A 19,946-nucleotide genomic window follows, 5' to 3' on the forward strand; every position below is an offset into this window, starting at 1 on the left:
GTTCTTACGCATGCGCAAAATCTGATCCCATCGTCGAATCAGGACTGTCTATAGAACGCAATATTGTTGGAGATATCTCAAGATTCTTTTATTCTTTACCCTTATTGTTATTTTTATTGATTATATTTATTATGAAAATTACTTGACGTTCTAATATTAATTTATATAATATATGGTTAGTATTGGTACTTATCGTGTAGATAAATGAATATTTTCATGCAATAAATGTAACAGATAGAGTGCGCATCTTTAAATTCATACGGCCCTGTAAAATTTTACCAGAATATCGCGCGTGCGCCGTTTTAATAAGGGGGTCGTGAACGATAGAGGATATAGAAAGAGGAAAAGGTGGGGAATGAGCATACATCGAACTGTCGACTTTCCGGAGGACTGTGAACCACAGATCGACGACCCTACTACCTTTATGATAGTTATTTCCCCAATAATACTTCACGATGACAGTTCTCTACTTTCTTCAATTTTTATCCATTTCTCGCAAGAATTTTCTTTTCGCTTAATTTATATTTCTTCCTTATGAAACTTTCAAAATATTTGTTAGATGTATTTACTAATGTTCAAAAGTATTAGAGCACTAGACACTGACTTATTTTTGAGAAGATGTGCCTTGATTACAAAATTATGAACAAATTGAACTGCAATGATTTTATGCTTTATAATCATAATATGAATAATAGTATATCGGAAGCTGACTTAATTGATTTTTGAAAATTAATATGCAATAATAAAACTGGTCTTTCTAACTGTCAGGTCTTATGAAATTATTTTGTTACTAGACAAACACTTTAGCTTCAAATCATAAAAAAATGTAACAGTTGAAATGTTTTCAATACTAAACATATTATATTAAGTTTTCGATGAAAAATCATTTTAGATTTTATTAATGTTAGCTTTATGTAATAGTATATTGAATAATGTTTTTCTGTGATTTATATTTTTATTTGTATAAATTGAATTATATGAAGTAGTCTGTAATTTTGTTTATATATTATTTGCAATCAATTATAGGTCGTCATTATCATTTTTATTTTTTTAATGTCTTAAAATGAATACATTTTGATCGATTTATTAATATATAATAACATTTTTTAATTATAGGTATTCCCCTCATAAAGAAATACACATTTAATGTAATTAGGAATTTAATCCTAGCTTCTTAGACAGTTTACAGTTAAACGATATACAGTTATTTCGTCCTCTTTATATTCGATATAGACTTTCTGCCATAATTACCTTTTTCAAAGGCCATTTAAAATTTCATCAATTTAAACTGGTAAACGGTACATACTTCTCCTTGAATTGAATAAATTGTTTTTAATATACAACGTTTGGGATCGGATTTAAAATGAGCAGAATATCAATGACATCTATTTGGAAATAAATATTCCATATCTTTTTTTAAATTTTCCACATTCTTTTTCTTGGATTTTTATTTTCTTAGAATTGTGTAAGCTTAACTTTGAATCGATATATCACTGTAGCTCAAATGATGTCGATGGAGCATATATACATGTATCTTTTCACGGAAATCAATTTCTAAGAAAATAATTTTTAATTGCATTTCGCTGCGTAATCAAAATCTTTCGTTTTAACTAAGCATGTTCATTTATTTTCGATGAATGAGATATTCATTCTTTGAAATTTCGTAGTATGTTTAACATTATATGTCATTATCCATCAGTAAAACGAGGTCAACAGTGTTTGACTATTAAAAGTTTATATAAATCAATCGGGTATTCAGAATTTCATCTTATGTTTCATTCAGGAAGTTAAAAACTTTGGAGCGTATCTAATAAGAGGTTTACACTAATTTGATTTTATTCGCAAATCGCGGACGCAGAACAGCTCTGAATTTCTTTCATTTACTATTAATCTTGAACTTTTGGTAATTAGTAATTACTAACTTTTATTTAGATACATATACCATTATATAGCCATATGTTCATGCATGTTTGTAGTTTCATTATGTTACAATTGGTGCCTCTATTTCGAAATTTAATATAAAAAATTATATAGGTACTAGCAAATAAAAATTTACGCACAAATGTTTTTTTGCGATGTGCATTATTTATATCAACTAGTATCTTATTATAATTAGAATCAACATCATGCGAATAACTTGATTATAGATTATAACTTGCGTGGTTAAATTTATGTGAATTTGTATGATGAGAAAGATATACACTTATATAGGTAACAATATTTCTCAAACTATAATTACAATAAATATTATAACTTTCACGTATTAGGATATATAATGTATAATAATATAATAATAATACTTTATTGTATATCAGACTCTACATTCATTACAAGAAGCTTCCTTGGCACAGTGGATTGGTTTAGTTACAATTAGTATACTTTTTCTTATTTATTATTTTAACTTTGTAACATATATTATAATATATAATATGTATATTATATAACATATATAATATAATGTATAATACATGTATATTATTTTCGTATTGTATGTTATATATACTATAAACAATTATATATATATATATATATTTATGTAGGTACATGTGATAAACTTGTATGAGGATCTGAGGTTTGATAATATCAAAAGGAGATTATAAGGTTATTTAGTAGTTTTAATAACATAAGTCGTTCATTTGTTGCAGCAGAATTTGTCTTACGATAGTCTGGCCTAGATGCATCTAGCAACGTCGTTAGGAAAACTGTAACTGATGGAGAGAAAGGAAGAATGAATAAAGAAAAGGAGAAGAGAGAGTTCGTTGACCGTCAAAGAGAAGTCAGGAGCGTGACTGTAACCGTGACTGTGATCGTAATCCTGATCGCAACCGTGATCGTAACCATGACCGACTTGCTGTTACAAATCTTTAGAAAGTTTTGTGTGTGTTCGCGAACATATGTATGACTATAGGTTTAGGTTACACATGAACATTATATATGCATGTAAAAAAGTTTATACATCATATACAATTCCCTTATTTTTTTTTTTCTTTTTTTTCACCACTGACTAGTTAATGCCTTTTATCATTTTTGCATGTTACAAACTTTTTAAGAAATGATTATTTCTAGTAATTATTAATTACGACAATTCTCGTCTTTCAATTACAATTTATCCATTTCTTGTAGTAGTGCCTTTTTTGTATCATTTATATTCCTTATCTGTAACTTAACCTCAAATTGTTTTACGTAGTTGACAGAGTGTAATATAGGCATTTTATATCTTTTTAAAATACTTTAAAATAGTATTGGCAAAATACTGTTTTGACGAAATAATATTCCATTATTAAATTTGGGTAGCTATGATATAATATAAAATTTAATACAAGATAGCAATTAGAAGCAATTAAATTTGATATACAAACATTAAAATGACCAAGGACAAAAACTGAAGTATAATTTGTCATAACTACATCCTTGCAAAAACTTGACAATCCTTATATAAATAACAATATTAAACATTTTGCCATCTAACTAAGATTAAAATGAAATATATTTAAAAACACCAAATCAACAACGGAACAGAAATACAACGTAAAAGTAATCGGATATTAAAATTAAATAATTAAATAAAATGTCGTATTTTTATCAGAAAATGTATTTTATATTTGCAACAATCACCGCCTCAACTTTGAGTATAATAATTTACCAGGTATCTATATATTTACTAATAATATGTATTACATTATGTTAATATGTATTATTAACAACACATACATATATATAATGTATGTTATAGCATAAAATATCATTTTAGTATTTTAATATATTCATGTGAGTAAACATTACACTAGAATAATTTTATTTGTAAAAATTGTTTAAGATAGTACATCATTATTTGAATACGTTGATATTTATTAATATAAATAATAAAATATTTAGCTTTAATATCAATTAATTTATCATGTTATGATAACAAATTGTCGATTCTGTTGTACAAAAATAAAAGAAAAATTAATAAATATTATTAATATTTAATTTAATTTTTAAACCTCTTCAAGGATAAATTCATTAAAGGCAGTGGAAGATGATTAGTTTTTAGTTTTTAATTACATTTCTTTAAAATATGCTTATAAATATTAAATGAAATAGATAATATTAGAAAATATGTTAACACTTGTGAAAAAAAATACATATGCCAGCATCCTTCAAATGGTTAAATGTTATAAAATAAAATTATATAATTATGTAAGAAACATTAATAATGAAATGTTTTATGCAAAATAATTGATAATAATAAAATTAATAATCAATCCTTTTCTGCTCTGCAATGTCAATAATTACGTATTAAATTATTTTAATACCAAATACTGTTATTTAAATTATTGATAAAATAAGATACTAATGAGATTGATGAGTTTTAAGATAAATATCATTAACAGGTTTACTTAATTCAGAATGGTAACAGATTACATCATTCAGGTATATAAAATGCATCAAATTTTTAATATCTCTAAAAAAAGTATAAAATATAAACCAAAAGTATAAGAATTAAGAAAATATTAGTACATATATTTTTATCATACTTTTTTTAGATGTACCCATAATTCTATGGTGGACACCTTTTGGGAATGATGAAAAATTACGGGACTGTGGAAATTATCAGTGTTATTTTATAAGTAACCGATCCTTTCAATATCATAAACAGATAAAAGTAATGTATATAATACATATATGTATATATATTTTTATGACTTGTATTAAAGATAAATTTTCAGATATATTGAAAATTTAAGAAGTTTCAGCTATTTTCTAAAATTAAGATAGTCCTGTTATCACAAATTCGATTAATATTTTGTATTTTTCAAATAGTTGTAAACTAGTACTGGTACTACATAGAAATTAATTAATTTATTATTACAAAATCAATGATTTATAATTTATTAAATTTAATGTTATAAATGTGCAAATTGCTCATACTTGTTTTCAACATTATTATTTGAAATATATATCACTCTTAATTTTCAGAGTTTTCTTTTCTATGGTAGTAATTTTCGAATTAATGATTTACCAAAATGGAAATCCGACGAAATTCCGTGGGGTTTGCTTCATGAAGAATCCCCAAGAAATAATCCAATATTAGTTCAACAGGAAACTCTGAATCTTTTTACATATTCTTCAACATTTAGTAGATTTAGTGATGTACCTCTTACTCTTGCAGATCTACCTGGAATTACAGAATTATTAGGTGAATATAAAGAATTCAATATACATATATATGTAAATTATTAATAATCTGGTCCTGTTTTCATTGCAGTGTGGTGTTATAAACACAAGTTGTTTATTTAATAGTAACATTAATACTTCAATTTTACAGATAGAAAATATTTTGTATCTACAAAAGAAAAAACAAGGTTGATGTATAAAAGAAATTTGGCACCATTACTTTATATACAATCTGATTGTGATACTGCAAGTAACAGAGATATTTATGTAGCTGAATTAATGAAATATATACGTATAGATTCATATGGCGCATGTTTAAATAATGCTCAACTTGAAAAAAGGTAAAATATTTTTGCAGACTTAAATAAAGTCAATTCTACCAATTGTATTGTTTCTATAAAGAAACTATATTTTAATTTAATTTAACTATAATCTAGGTTAAAGGAAAATTACCTTGAAATATTGAACAGTGAAGATTTTCTTTCTTTTATTGCCAATTACAAGTTTACAATTGCTTTTGAAAATGCAGTCTGCGATGACTATATCACTGAAAAATTGTGGAGACCCCTTATTGTTGGATCTGTACCTATATATTATGGATCACCATCATTTAAAGTATTAAAATTTATTATATAACTATTATTTTTATTGCTTAATAGATTAAATTGATTTTTTTCGCATGAAGATAAATTTCTTGATTTAATTGTATTGATATTAAAAAACTAATCAATGTTTAATTTCATTTAATGTAATTTACATACAAATTTCGGTTTCAAAACTATATAAATATTGGGTAAATATAACGTTATTTGATTTATTAAATTGATATTACTATTCATTATAAAATAAGTCAAAACAGTTGTAAAAATTTGCCTGAAGCCTAGTATTGACAATTTAACAAAATTGTCTATAAATGTAATGAGAATTTTGTAAAAGTAGCCAATTATCCAAAACAAAATTTCTTATTCTAGGTAAACAGATAATTAACTAAAATAATTGCATTCTTTAACTTCAACTGTCTAATATAAATATGTATGTTCAACAAAATTGACTATAATATAATACAATTTTGATCTTTTTTTTTAGGATTGGCTTCCAAATAATATGTCTGCTATATCAATACTTGATTTCAAAGATCCAGTAAATTTAGCCAAGTTTTTATATAATCTTTCCAATAATGAAATTGAATATAATAAATATTTATCCCACAAATTAATTGACAACTATGAAATAGAAAATGAAAGATTAAGAAGAGCATTAGAGAGAAAAGAGGAATGGTTATCTAATGAATTTGGAAATTATGTTGAAGAATTTGAATGTTTTGTTTGTAAAAGCATATATCAACCAAGGAAAACAAAAATTGTCAATAAGAAACATTATAACTGTCCATTGCCAAAAAATCCACTAACAAACAAAACTGATCATTCTAATTGGTGGACAAAACAATGGACTTTAGAAAAATGTGGTGCAAAAATATTGAGTTACCATGTGCAAAGCAACCTTACAATTAACAAGGAAAATTTTGAAACAGATAAAATGAAGCTTTTTAATAGAAATGAATGTTAATTTATTTATTTTCAATAAATTGAAAGATTATTATTTTATATATTTAGTGAAAGACTGTAATATTAGTTGCATACTTGTGTATGTTTTGTTTTTATTTTTATTACAGAACTTTTAATACGTGAACTATATTTTTATAATAACGATAATATCCAAAAAGCTATTGGAATATATTTACATATATAGTTACCATTTCTAAATTATGTCCTTAATATAATATTAAATATAAAAAAAGATTCAAAGCAACATTAGGGCATTATGCTACAATTTACTATTTATGATAATACTTACTAAAAAACGGTTAAAATTACGATGTTATTATGATGTTTGCTGTTGCAATAGAAATTTTAATGGCAAATAGTATTAGGGAGATGTAATGAGATAAGAAGAAATTATTAAAAAATGTTTTTTAGTTCTTCCAATAGTAGATGTTCAAAAATTTCTGATTCTATGTGTGAATACTGAATGAAATAGTAATAATGGTTCATGGTTTCTACCTATCATTCTAGAAGCTATGATGAATATAATAATTAGGATCAAAGTTCATATTATAATATATTGTTCATATATATAATATAAAGTTAGTTCATAATATAATATGAAGTTCATATCCTGTATTATTAGAAACGAATTTGATACCTAGGCATATATTCTATTTTTTGGGCAAATAGCCTGTATGACAAAATAATGTTATAAAGAAATAAGTATTTTAACTCAGTATTCTATGTACCAATTTAACTGAGACGTGACGAAATTTAAAAGCAAGCTCAGTTCGTGGCCTTATTTTGCAAAATAGGAGCAGGTACTTTCATTAAATCACAAAGATGATTTCTTATGGGTCGAAGTTCAGATACTGATTGTTCCCAGTCAGTGACATTTAATTCAGTCAAAATTTTCATTAAATCTTGTTCTGGAAGATCCATTTCTTCCCCATAAAGAGTTAAAGCTTCATATGTTCTTAATGCAGCTACTTTCCGTATACATTTATATTTATGACAAAGAAAAATACTTAACTGACAAAATGCTCTTTTTGCAACTGGTCCGTGTACCTGTAAAAACTTGTTATTAGTTGAAGATCATTTTATTATTTTTAATACTAAATGTTGAAATATACTAACTACCTGTAAGAGCTGACAAAATACATTTATACTGCTAATTAACAACTTAGTATTGTTCGTATTTTTTATTTCTTGTTTAAGCAGTATTAGAATTTGTTCTGCAATTCCATTTTCGAAATCATCAAGAACGACTTGGATACAACCGGAACTAAGTAAGCGATCTAAGAAAGCTAGCATTGATGTGATCATTCTTTCATTTTTGTGGCTTTCCTCAAAAATATTTAAAATCTTATAGCATAAACTTTTGAGACCCAATTCATCTAATTCTTGTAAATAAGAAAATAGGGAAACACTAGAATATTTAACCTGAAATGAAAAATCGAAAATGTTATACAAACGATCGAATATTAAACATAATATATAATTCATTATATTTTCATTATAATTCCATACCAAAGATTCACTTAAACCACCAACACTAAATATAATTCCACGTAGAAGATTCATTGTATAAGGAGGATAAGATAACATTTTAATAAATCGTGGAAAAGTAGCAGATTCCATTCGCCATTCTATATTTTCTTTACATTCATCATAAGGAAAAATAGTTTTTAATTCTGCATGATATGGAATGTTTGGTAAAAGAGGATCATTATGAATAAGAGCACTGAAAACAATTCCCGCTTGCGCTCGAATTCCATCAATTCTTTCAACAGCTTGTTGTGCAATTCCTCCAATTATATTTGCCATTAAGTTTTCATTTAATACAGAAAATAATTTTGCTTGTGATACTAAGTTTGTTAGCATCTGAAATTATTTAAAGAGTTGTAACTTAAGTAAACACATGTATATGTAAATATGGGATATTGAAGATATTTTTACATGTAAACCAGTCATTGCTGCTTCTCGTACCCAAGCTCCTATATCTCCACGACTATCTATAGTATATTCTTTCAATGCCAATAAATAACAATCATATAAGTTATGAATATATATACGCCACTTATCTAAAAAATATAAAAATATTATTTAAACAATATGTGGAGAATTAATTAATTAATTATTTTAAACTTCAATTTAAGGAATAACAAACCTGCTTCTTTTACTCCCAGAGTTTGACAAACCATTATTAATGCATGAATAGCTTCTTTCCTACTTTCTGCCCATTTTAAAGAACTTTCTGATATTTCAGTACATTTAATGAGAGCTTCTATTATATCTTTTACTCTTTCACAAATTATAAATAAAGGGAAATAGCCTACAAAAGAATAATTATTAATTAATAAATAAAATAAATATCATATTATGCTAAAGGTCATAATTGACATAATAATAATAAGTTTACGTATACTATAAAATACATCATACGATACTTTCCACAATAAAATTTTTAAGAACGTTTTCACATTACCTATAGCCTGTGCAAAGCCTATTCGAACAAGTTGATTACTTGATTGTAAATTATCGAGGTAACGATTAATAACAATATTGCGATCTTGGTTATCCATGTTTGCATAGTACTTTCGGAAAAATTCTGTATGTGCTTCAGCAGCTTTCATCTTTACTACAGATACTTCATGACCCAAACATTCCTCTAGAAGATTTTGCCAGTCACCTTCAAAAATATTTGTTTATTTATACTGTGCTTAAACTCGTATAATATATTGTAATGAAAATATAAAACATATTTTCATACACTATCACAAAACATTATCAAATAGGAATTAATATTTTATTTCAAAATTTTGTTATAGGTGGTTAATACTTCATGAGTCAAACTTCAATTATATTTTCAGCATAGATTTGTTAATTGTTGTAAATGTTTATGAATATTACATAATATTATATATGTTTTTATGTATGAAAATTTATAATACAAGATATTAAACTTACAAATAATTTCAACGGAAATTGGAAAATGAACAATAGAGCACTTTTTAATGAGCACGGCACATGCTTGTTTCATTAATTCTCCTCCTAGACCTTTGTATTGTCCTCTTTTCCTAAAAATGTTAACTATGTTTCTGATATTTTTCACAGCTAATGGTCCAATTATATCTTCAATTTTTTCATTACAGCAATTATACAATGCTTCCAAGATTTCTGCAATAGCTAATACTGTACCGTGTCTAATATTTAAATCAATATAATTTAGCATATCTAATAAATTTAATAAAACTGTATGCTTAATATAATTAGGATCAATAGATGTTAGATTGAAGAGGGCTTTGGCTGCAAGTTCTCTAATTGCTGTATCCCAATGTGTAACTTTTTTTGTAACCAAATGATCAATCAAAGATTTTGTATACTCTTCATATTGTGCAATTTGTGCACTAATTTTTAAGTATGCATGATTTCTAACTCCAACTTCAAAATAATCAGCAATTGTAAGTATCTCTATTCCATGTGGAAAATTTCCTTGTCTTCCTACATTTTCTTGGAATGCTGCAGAAGCAGCTCTTCTACAATTAATTTCTCGATCAAAACAAGTAACAACTACTAACATAGCTGCAATTTCTTTTACATATGGTTGAATTATATCAGAATCGTATGCTCTTGGAAATGACCAGCAAATATAACATGCAGCATCTCTGATTAAATATCCAATTGAACCATAAGCTCTTGGTTCATCAAATACTAAGGCTTGAAGAACAACTGGTATCACATCGTTTAGACGATGAGGAAGAAGAAGACCACGTCTTCCTAATTCTGCTAATGCCAGACAACCACCATGCCAAGCAGCATCCGATTCACGACCACAAAAAAGATTTAGCACAAATCCTACAACCTCATCTGCTAAATCCATTGGCAATCTTGCTGTTATTCTACCAATTCCTTTTGCAGCAGACCACCGTATTGTAATTGCTTTATCCCTAAGACCTTGTATAAGTTGTTCAATTATGTCTTCTATTGCTAATGGAATGTCCCGGTCATCATGATTCGATGAAACATTTTTAATATCCTCCATACTTTCCATAATGTTAGAGTTAGTATTAATATTAGGATCTAGACATATAGGTCTACTAGTTCTTTGATATCTCCATGGAGCCAATTTTGTTCCTAGTAACACCAATCCAATTCTTTGTACAATTTTAATTCCAAACTTCCGAATAAGATCTGCAGGATTATCATTCAGATGAAATTCTAAAACTTTATCTAAAATCATTTGAATATATGGTTTAACATCTTCTCTTGCACTATGTTTTAATATAGCTGCTATTACTGCTAATGGACCATGTCTCAAAGGATCAGTTTCTACACATTGTAAACTCCATGTTATCATTTCTTTCAAATATAACTTTTTTACATCTGATCTTGATAAAAAATTGGCAATTAGAAAAACTGCAGCTACTGCACAAGCGTCCTTTGATACGCAAAATAATTTGCATATTTTCAATATTCTAACTATTATTGTTTGCTCGGAATTAGTATCAGAAACTTCTAAACGTGAGAGTGGAAACGGTATCTTTGAAATTATAGAAAGCCAAATTAAAAGTACATAACGAGTTTCCCACGTCTCCACATCATTTGGATCTTGTTTTTCTAACATTCGTAAAACAGGGAAAAGATCTGCTACCTGTATCAAATTAAATTATATATTTGGAGATTAAAATATAAAAAAGAAAAAGAGAAAGATATATATATATATATATATATATATATATAGAGAGAGAGAGAGAGAGAGGGAGAGAAAATGAAGTTAAAAAAATTAAAGCATCTGCATACCTCATGTGGAAGGTATGTAACAATCTTCTTGTATGTTTTAACGGACATAACAATGAAAATATATTTAAAAGCATTATGCCGCATAATTTCTGTCGAATTTTCATTTCTGATAATACCAATCAGTGGCTGTAGAATGTCATCCAAATAAGGATCTAGAAGTTGCCTTTGATCCTGATATTGTGATAAGATAAAATTAAATCGGTCTCGATTCTTTTCAATAAGGCTCGGAGAAAGATCCACCTTTTTTAGTTCAGTAATTAAAAAAGTCACTTCGTCGATTTCTTTAAAAGCACTAAATCCACAACCAATTATTTCCGATTCCGGACAATCATTTAACACCATTTTTTTATTTGTCACGTTTCGTGCTATTCGGAAAAACGACTACGATCAATTACAATTCATTCCTATATGATTATGTTTACATATGACAGCCCAAAAATATGAAGAACAGATTCTTTCGAACGATTTCACGAAAACGATGCTAAATTATGGCGCATGCGTGGCTGTATAATGAACCTTTTATGAGTTTACGTAGCTTACACAAATATCCAATTTGTATTTATTTGAAACAGTTTATCATAAATAATGGGAAGTCTTCTTTAAGAATATAGGGTTTCTAAAATAATTAGAAACCCATTTCAATTAATCATAAGGTATAATTCGAAAAAAGTTTATGAACAGAAAATTAATAACATTTGATAATTACATTATGAAAACGATATATTTGCTAGTGATACATTATCTGTGCAATAGAAACTTTGTATGAAAAAAAATGTTATTCTATATTTTTGATCTATTTTTTCATATAGAATCACCCTTTTTCTAATTGTACCACCAGTTATAGAGCATTCTATACATAAGATTTAAAATAAAATAATAGAATTCTAAAGTAACATTTTTTCCATGTTTTAAGGTTGTAAGATCATTTCTAAACAACTTTATTATAGTTAATTGAATTTATTTTTCTGTCAACAAAATGTAGTTTTGAAAAGGATTAATAGTATTAGGTAAAAAAACCCATTGTTATTAAGTGGTCATGTAATTTTAATTTTGAATTTTACATTACATATATAGTTTCTATAAGAATATAGACATTAGTTTGTAGGAGCAGTATGATTAATTATTTTTTGTCATTAACAATTATAATAATAGGTACATTAATTATAATAACAGCTAGTTTTAATGATAGTTTCTTTAATTTTAAATATAAATTGAAATGAAATTATTTAAATCATTCATATTTTTTTGTATTTATTAAACCAATTCTAAGGATATTTACTAACAAATGAAAAAGATAAAATAAAGTTGTAATAGAAGCAATTATACTAAAAATTCATATATGTATTTTAGATATAATAATAAATTTAAAAAATATGAATAATATCTATGGAAATTATATTCCGTAATGATATTCACAGTAAGTTTGTAAATTATTAGAATAATTAGAATAAATTTTAACATTCATACATTTAAAAAATATAGTACAATGTAAATTATCACAATAAGTCAATTTTTCATTATTTATATTAGTGTTATTTATTATTATATATTATCATGTAATCTTTTTCTGTCATTATGTCTATAGAATTTGTTAAGTTAGTTTATAATATTTACTAAAAATGCTATTGTCATAATTATCATTATTATTTTAACTCATATATGTAGAATAACGAATAAGCCCATTCTGAGATTTCGATGCATTCTAAAAATTCCTGTGACATAACCTGTTATGAGCAATCTACAAATGAAAGAGTATAATATTCGTAACTTATTTTTGATTTTACAAATTCATCAAACTATCATTGTACGTAATTATACTGTATAATTGATTACTTTGTAATGTTCCATGTGTAAGAAATGTTGAAAAACAAGTAAAAATGTTTATCCGTGAACTGAAAGTGCTACTTGGTACCGTTTCATCAAAGCGGTGGTAGAATCAAGAACTTCTAGGTTTCGGAAAAATGGAGGTCGCAGCTTGATCGAAATCGTGGATCCACCTCGTTTAAGAAGAGTTAAATTGCGTTATTTTTTTGTGGGATAATACAGTTCTAATACGTTTCCTTGATTCTTGGTATTCTATTTTATTTATAAATTCAAAATCTATAAAGTAAAGACCGATTTTTACGCAGTAAAATGCAGGAGAGACGGTACATCTCTATTGTACGCTTTTCTCAATATACTTTTAAATCTAAAACTTACACTGAATTTTGAAGTATTCTAGTTGTTAATAAAAATAATACATGTTCTTTTTAAACCTTAGTTTTCATATATAATTCTGTGATTTTGTAAATAACATCTTCAATTTTGCAACTATATTTATTCTCATATTATATTGTTTCTTCTTTAACACATCTAATTTCCTTAGATTTATAACTAGTTGTCATAGCATGATTTATGAATTTCATGAACATTTTACTTTGTAAGAAATTTGATATTATGAGCTTATATAATTTAATAATGTATTATTCATTGCAGCTTTAACAAGATAATACGTTGGATATACAACGCTCAATACAAAATGAAATCAAAGACAAAAGCTAAAAAATCAAATGGGAAATTTGGGAAAGTTAAATTTTCTCCTAAAGGAATTACTTCTATAAATCCAGACTTATCACAACTACATCCGCCTATAGACATAAGTGATTCAACTTTATATCGTGTGAGCAAAATTTTAGAAAATGGCAGTGATGAAGTTAGATCTATTCTGGCATATGAATGTGATTTAGTATATGAATGTCGTATATGCCGAAGCCTTTTTAGAAGTTTGGTCAATTTTATTTCTCATAAACGTGTCTATTGTAAAGAAAAATTTGACGTTACATTTGTTAGGGACTCCTCCAACGATTATGATATAGTATGTATGATATAGTATATAATATAGTATTTTATTATATTTTTATATAAAGACAAGATTGCTAAAAATTAATATTTGAAAATGTCGTATTTAAAGATTATTTAACTAATATTTTGATGGAATCTAACTTTGATGAAATGAGTCATATGGCAAAAAGTAGATAATAAGATTTTTAGATGATTCAGAACCTTATCTTTCTTCAAAATTATGTAATATTTTCAATTAAAAAATATATATAACATTAGATAATGCATTTTAAATTTGGAGTTATAAAATATAAATAAATTGATATAAACCTAATATTAAGAATAAAAGGAATTTTGTTTTTATATAATTGCAATGAAAAATTCATGATAATATTGGTGAAATATCTCATTTAATTGTTGTTTGAAATACTGCTAAATGTTTTAATTTGGATATATTTACTTAAGACTAGATAATCTTAATTAGTATCTAATCTATAAATATTCAAATAGTAACAATATTTTTACTTAAAGAAAATTTTTTTATTTCATATACATAAAGAAAAATATAATATAAAATGATCATCCTACATAATACTTACTGCAACTTATTTTGTAAATTTTCTCAATCTGTTATATTTTTATCAAGTTGTCAAAATTCATCTTAGAAATAGAAATGAATATGTGTATTATGTATAATATATTATATGTGTTATGTATTACATGTACATATATAAATGTATATATGTATATGCATATGTAATATATGGATTGTATATGTTACAGACTTCCACGAATAATTTAGACATACAAAAAACGCAGGGCGTATTTAAAGAAGGATGTGGAAATGATCGAATTTTAAGGAGTCAAGCTTGTAAAGAAAAGGAAAAGAAGGATCTCACTGCAATTGTTAATACGCTGCAGAAAAAACAAATAGAAAACTTACAAACAAACACTCAACGATTATGTTTGGAGACTGTACATTCAAATTCATCGGCAGTATATCAAACTGTTGAATCAGTGCTTTCAACTGAGAATCATACAGATTTAATGAAAGCACAGGTATTTATAAATAATTATGATACTTGCGAATAATTACAAATAGAATTAATTAGAGCTATTTCAATTTTGTTCCAATACATTAATAATTTATTAATGTTTCAACCAAATGATATTTAGGTAACAGAGCTAAAAAATATAAATGAGAGGACTGTAATGTTAGATCTGAATGGCCAAGTCTTAGAATTTAGTGAAAAGTTGAGTGGTAATACAGTAAATCAAGTTCGTAATAATCAAGAAAGTGATAAGGAAGTTATTTGTCCTATATGTATGTTTTTATTATTTTGTCCCTTATAGGCATAATAATATTTATTCATCTTAAATTATAATTGCATTGTTGTTTAATTTTTAGGTTATGCGAAATTTTCAACGAAAAAAACATTAACAGTTCACACAAGGACACTACATACATCTCACAGGTTATGTTACCCATGTCCTTGTTGTTCTAGTACATTTGCAAATACGTGGAGTGTTTATAGGCATCTCTTTAAAGGTGTGTAAAAAGTATTATAATAATATTTTTATTAATTCCAGTAAATTTCATTAATGATTATGTAATTAAATTTAATTAATTTCATAACTTCTTGAGGAAAATAATTGTAATTTCTTTTACAACTGCGAATGAGATATATCACTGCATGGATGAGATACCTTGCGTGTCTTTATTAGGATGCTGAATGTCTTATTGGAAAACTTGGGATGAAACGTTGATAAAATGGTGATTAAAGTATACATTATATTCTTATACATAAATGCAACTGTAAATGTAACTGTAGTTAGAAACAAAGAGAGATGCAGAATATTATAGAGAGTCTGATGATTAACATTCAATTGTAAATACCGACATAACATATTTCCTCCATAGCATTGCATAAATATTATCGCAGAGTGAGATATCTCATTCATAGCGTTGCATAAGCGACATCATTATTGTGGGATATTTCGTCTATGGTGTTGACAAACGATATCGTGGTAATGAAATATCTCGTCGGCAGTTGCGAAAGGATTAATAATATACAATCACGTTGGACTAAAAATTCTACACGAATTAATTTTTTAGAAGTTAGAATTCTTTTAATGAAATTTTTAAATACGAAATATAGTTCATAGAAAATCTAATGAACAAGTGAGGAAATTCAGATCACAAATTCAAGAGAAAGCATTTATTAAGGATACTACCATTGCTGAAGATTTACAAAAGGAGGATGCTCAAAAAACTTTAGTGAATAGTGCACTAAGGGCTAATGAAACACAGGTATTTTAATAATTGTAGTTATATTTTTGTTTTTATTGAAGTATTGTTAATATAAAATACATTTTTTTAATAGGAATGGATAGATCAGTTAGAATTGGATACAGAGTTACAAAGATGTGGTGGATGTGGAAAAAGATTTGATAGAAAAGCAGCGTTATCAGCTCACTTGCAATATTGTAATAGACGTGTTGCAGCATATGAAAGTATAACTAAAGACAAAAAGATCAATAAAATTCCATCAAATGATGTTTCAAATGGAAATACTAATGAAACATCTATTCGCGTGGAGGCAGTTGCCACTTTAAGTAAAGCGGACTGGGATATGTTGAATAACGAAGGATTAGTTTCACAAGATGTATCTAATGGGAATGTTGCAAGAATTCTCACAAATGGAGTACAAGAAAACTTGGTGAAAGACAATCTTTCCTCTGCAAGTGATGTTTCTGACCCTTTAGAAATTGTGTATACTAGTATAAACAAACATAAAGGTAATATTGGGAGCAAGAAACGAAAAAATAAGGAAAGTACAAAAAGATTGAATAATAATGCAGGTAAAAGTAATATTTCATATTTTATATACGATAAGATTTAAAATATTATAGTTTATATAAATATATTTTACAAATCTTTTTATTTTGACTTTTGTTTCGGCAAAAAGAATATAATATGTAAAACAAAAAGTATGTAATATGATATATTATATCATTCCTAGAAAATATTGCGAAAGGCATATCTGTAGAAGCGAACATTGGACATGACACAGCAACTGAAAAACTGGATCATGTATTATCAATGGAAAAGAAAGTAGCTTCAATAGTAAACTTCGAGAAGCTTCAGTGCCTTCCATGTAAACGAAAATTCCCTTCTGTGCATAATCTAAGAAGACATGCTGCCATTCATATTGGATGGAATCGTTATCAATGTAGACTTTGTGACTATAAGTGTTTCGTTAAGTGTGATTGTATAGCACATTGCAATAAAGTTCACAACGCTCAAAACAATCGTGTTGTTATAGACGAAATGATAACTCAGATTCCAGATGAACAGTATTTGTGTGGTCAAGATATTACGTCGAATATAACGAATTTAGAACAGGAGATTGATGCTCCAGAAGTTGTAGAAGTTAACATTTCACAAGGAAATATGGGATTAGAAGATAAAATGGGAGAGAAAGGGATGAATGAAACAGAGACAAAAATAGTTGATAAAAATTCAATAGTGGTTCATGAAAATGGTAAAACTCAAGAAACTATGGATAATGGTATTAAAGGAAATACTTTGGGAGTGGATCAAGATCTTAGAAAAATGGTGATGGAAGTTATCTTTGGATCTTCTGAAGTTCACTCCACAAAACAAACAGGTGTGAAAGAAACTGAACATTCTAGTTCAAAATTACAAAATAAAGGAGAAGGAGCACAATTTAAGGATTCTAATTTAAAGGAAAGTGCGTATATGCAAGACAATTTAAGACCACAGCGTCCTATTCGTAACAAAATAAAGCCTCTAAACAAGGATTTTATCTACGATTTAAAGGAGGTCACATTTCGTAAAGATTCTTTGATCGTGAAATCTTTAAACAAGCCACTTGCCAAAAAATCTCTGGTACAGGAAGATGACAATTTGGAGAAAGATTTAGACCAGCCGTCCAAGCGTTTTAAACCTATAGAAAATGAAGAAATATTAATTCCTTGTACAAATAACTCCATAGTAAACAAATGCGAAATTGAACTCGGTAGAGGTTTTAAAAATAGTTTCACTGTTTCTCAGTGCCGCAATTAGTAAACATTGTATCATAGTGGAGTCTCTATTCAGTCAGAAATATGTTGTTTAAATTGATATTATTCATCTTGATGAACAAATTTTTAGTAAATTTTTAAACTATACTCTTCACAAATATATATATATATATATATAATATATGTATTATATACGTATTATATATATGTATGTACGTATGTATGTATAATGTATATTTGTTTATTAATGTTAGTAAATTTAAGATATTTAAAAATATTAAATACTTTTACTTTTGTGGTGCATTATTAAGAATTTAATTCTTCGACACATTGTTTTCTTAAGAATTAATAATTGAAAATATTGAGATTCCTGTGCCGAAATTTTTATTTTCTGCTATATATAGATTTACTTAAAAAATTATTTAGACTATGTAATAATAAAGAAGAAAAGGTAGCAAAATGTAGATAATAACTCATTTTTTTATGTAATACTAGTTATATGAAAAAAAACATTATTAAAATTTGTAATGTATTGTATGATAATTCATACAAGGTTTTTCGTTTAACATAGTTTAATTATTTTGTTTTGTTTCTTTCCAGATTAATTAAACACAGATGTGTTAACGAAATATATTTATAAACTTTTAGTTAAAAATAAATGTATGAACTGTTAGATGGAAAGTTTATAAACACAATTTATTGATAATATCTGATGTTAATTTAAAATAGATAAATCAATGTTTGTTCTCTGATTCACAAAACCGGTAAATTCAAATAAATTTATTTTAGATTTGTATATTTATCGTGTTTTAAATTATTACAAGTATTCATAACTATTTTTGGTTTTTATAGATTAGGGTGATATTATTTTTTTAATTTAAAACTGAAAAATGTTCTAAATAATAATAATAATAATTTGTGGAAACTATTAAGGAATAAATATGTCATATATAATTTCACGTTATATATAGATAATTTATATGCTTACACAATATTAATAAGTTATAAATATATAGAATAATGTAAAAATAAGTAGAAAAATTCTAACAAAAAACATGGATTATTTATAAATGTGTATAAATAGAAAATGATTAAAAAAATCATCTTGTAAAAATAAATTATAAATATATGTATGTGATGATTATAGTTATAATAAAATATTTGCAATAGCTTTATTGGATTTTTAATATTTTATTGATTAATAAATTAATTTCACTTGTAACATTATGTGATGATAAAATATAATATAATACGTATCATGTATAGGCAATGCTGGGCTTTATTGCATAAATTTTCATTTAAATAATTGTTTACGTACACTCATTTGTTATTTGAAAGTTGAAAATTAAATTGATTAGAAAATTTATCGATGAACAGTTGATTGGTGTTTTAAATATACATATTTGGCACATTAAGCATTTAAATTTTAAGTCAAGTCTTAAGGGTGCGGGACAACAAAAAATGATTTAAAGCAGGTCCGTAGTAAACAAAAGATTAAGAACCGTTTGTGTATATATTTGCGTAAAGGCGCGAAAACTTTCAACGGTATGATTTGTTTATGTTTGAGATGCT

At 26.2% G+C, this 19,946-nt stretch overlaps 3 protein-coding genes across 12 annotated transcripts; 2 read left to right on the forward strand and 1 right to left on the reverse strand.

Moving 5' to 3' along the window:
• The first annotated feature begins 2,589 nt into the window (after window positions 1-2,589).
• On the forward strand, window positions 2,590-6,896 carry Fuctb (alpha-(1,3)-fucosyltransferase 10). Of its 6 annotated transcripts, XM_072021259.1 has the most exons (8): window positions 2,591-2,948; window positions 3,188-3,646; window positions 4,377-4,416; window positions 4,530-4,648; window positions 4,963-5,182; window positions 5,312-5,501; window positions 5,598-5,775; window positions 6,247-6,896. In XM_072021259.1, the coding sequence occupies exons 2-8, from the start codon at window positions 3,569-3,571 to the stop codon at window positions 6,724-6,726; spliced, it is 1,305 nt and encodes a 434-aa protein (XP_071877360.1). In that variant the 5' UTR covers window positions 2,591-2,948; window positions 3,188-3,568; the 3' UTR covers window positions 6,727-6,896. The 6 variants fall into 6 exon arrangements, with proteins under 6 accessions (XP_071877359.1, XP_071877360.1, XP_071877361.1 ...); XM_072021258.1 differs by lacking the exon at window positions 3,188-3,646 and having other exon boundaries at window positions 2,590-2,896; XM_072021260.1 differs by lacking the exon at window positions 3,188-3,646 and having other exon boundaries at window positions 2,592-2,948.
• Tbcd (tubulin folding cofactor D) lies at window positions 4,349-12,045 on the reverse strand. The gene is made up of 10 exons (XM_072021252.1): window positions 11,508-12,045; window positions 9,675-11,358; window positions 9,193-9,396; window positions 8,875-9,039; window positions 8,664-8,788; window positions 8,235-8,588; window positions 7,845-8,147; window positions 7,454-7,772; window positions 5,614-5,746; window positions 4,349-5,161 (listed from the first exon to the last, which is right to left on the reverse strand). The coding sequence occupies exons 1-8, from the start codon at window positions 11,847-11,849 to the stop codon at window positions 7,491-7,493; spliced, it is 3,459 nt and encodes a 1,152-aa protein (XP_071877353.1). The 5' UTR covers window positions 11,850-12,045; the 3' UTR covers window positions 4,349-5,161; window positions 5,614-5,746; window positions 7,454-7,490.
• A 1,390-nt stretch (window positions 12,046-13,435) lies between these two features.
• On the forward strand, window positions 13,436-18,474 carry LOC139996727 (zinc finger protein 800). 5 transcript variants are annotated; one of them, XM_072021253.1, is made up of 8 exons: window positions 13,436-13,654; window positions 13,983-14,361; window positions 15,111-15,386; window positions 15,504-15,651; window positions 15,736-15,876; window positions 16,487-16,638; window positions 16,712-17,189; window positions 17,351-18,474. In XM_072021253.1, the coding sequence occupies exons 1-8, from the start codon at window positions 13,641-13,643 to the stop codon at window positions 18,415-18,417; spliced, it is 2,655 nt and encodes an 884-aa protein (XP_071877354.1). In that variant the 5' UTR covers window positions 13,436-13,640; the 3' UTR covers window positions 18,418-18,474. The 5 variants fall into 5 exon arrangements, with proteins under 5 accessions (XP_071877354.1, XP_071877358.1, XP_071877356.1 ...); XM_072021257.1 differs by having other exon boundaries at window positions 13,437-13,654; window positions 13,983-14,166; XM_072021255.1 differs by having other exon boundaries at window positions 13,440-13,667.
• The last annotated feature ends 1,472 nt before the right edge of the window (window positions 18,475-19,946 follow it).

Source organism: Bombus fervidus, chromosome 18, assembly GCF_041682495.2.
Source record: "Bombus fervidus isolate BK054 chromosome 18, iyBomFerv1, whole genome shotgun sequence".
Taxonomy (NCBI): domain Eukaryota; kingdom Metazoa; phylum Arthropoda; class Insecta; order Hymenoptera; family Apidae; genus Bombus; species Bombus fervidus.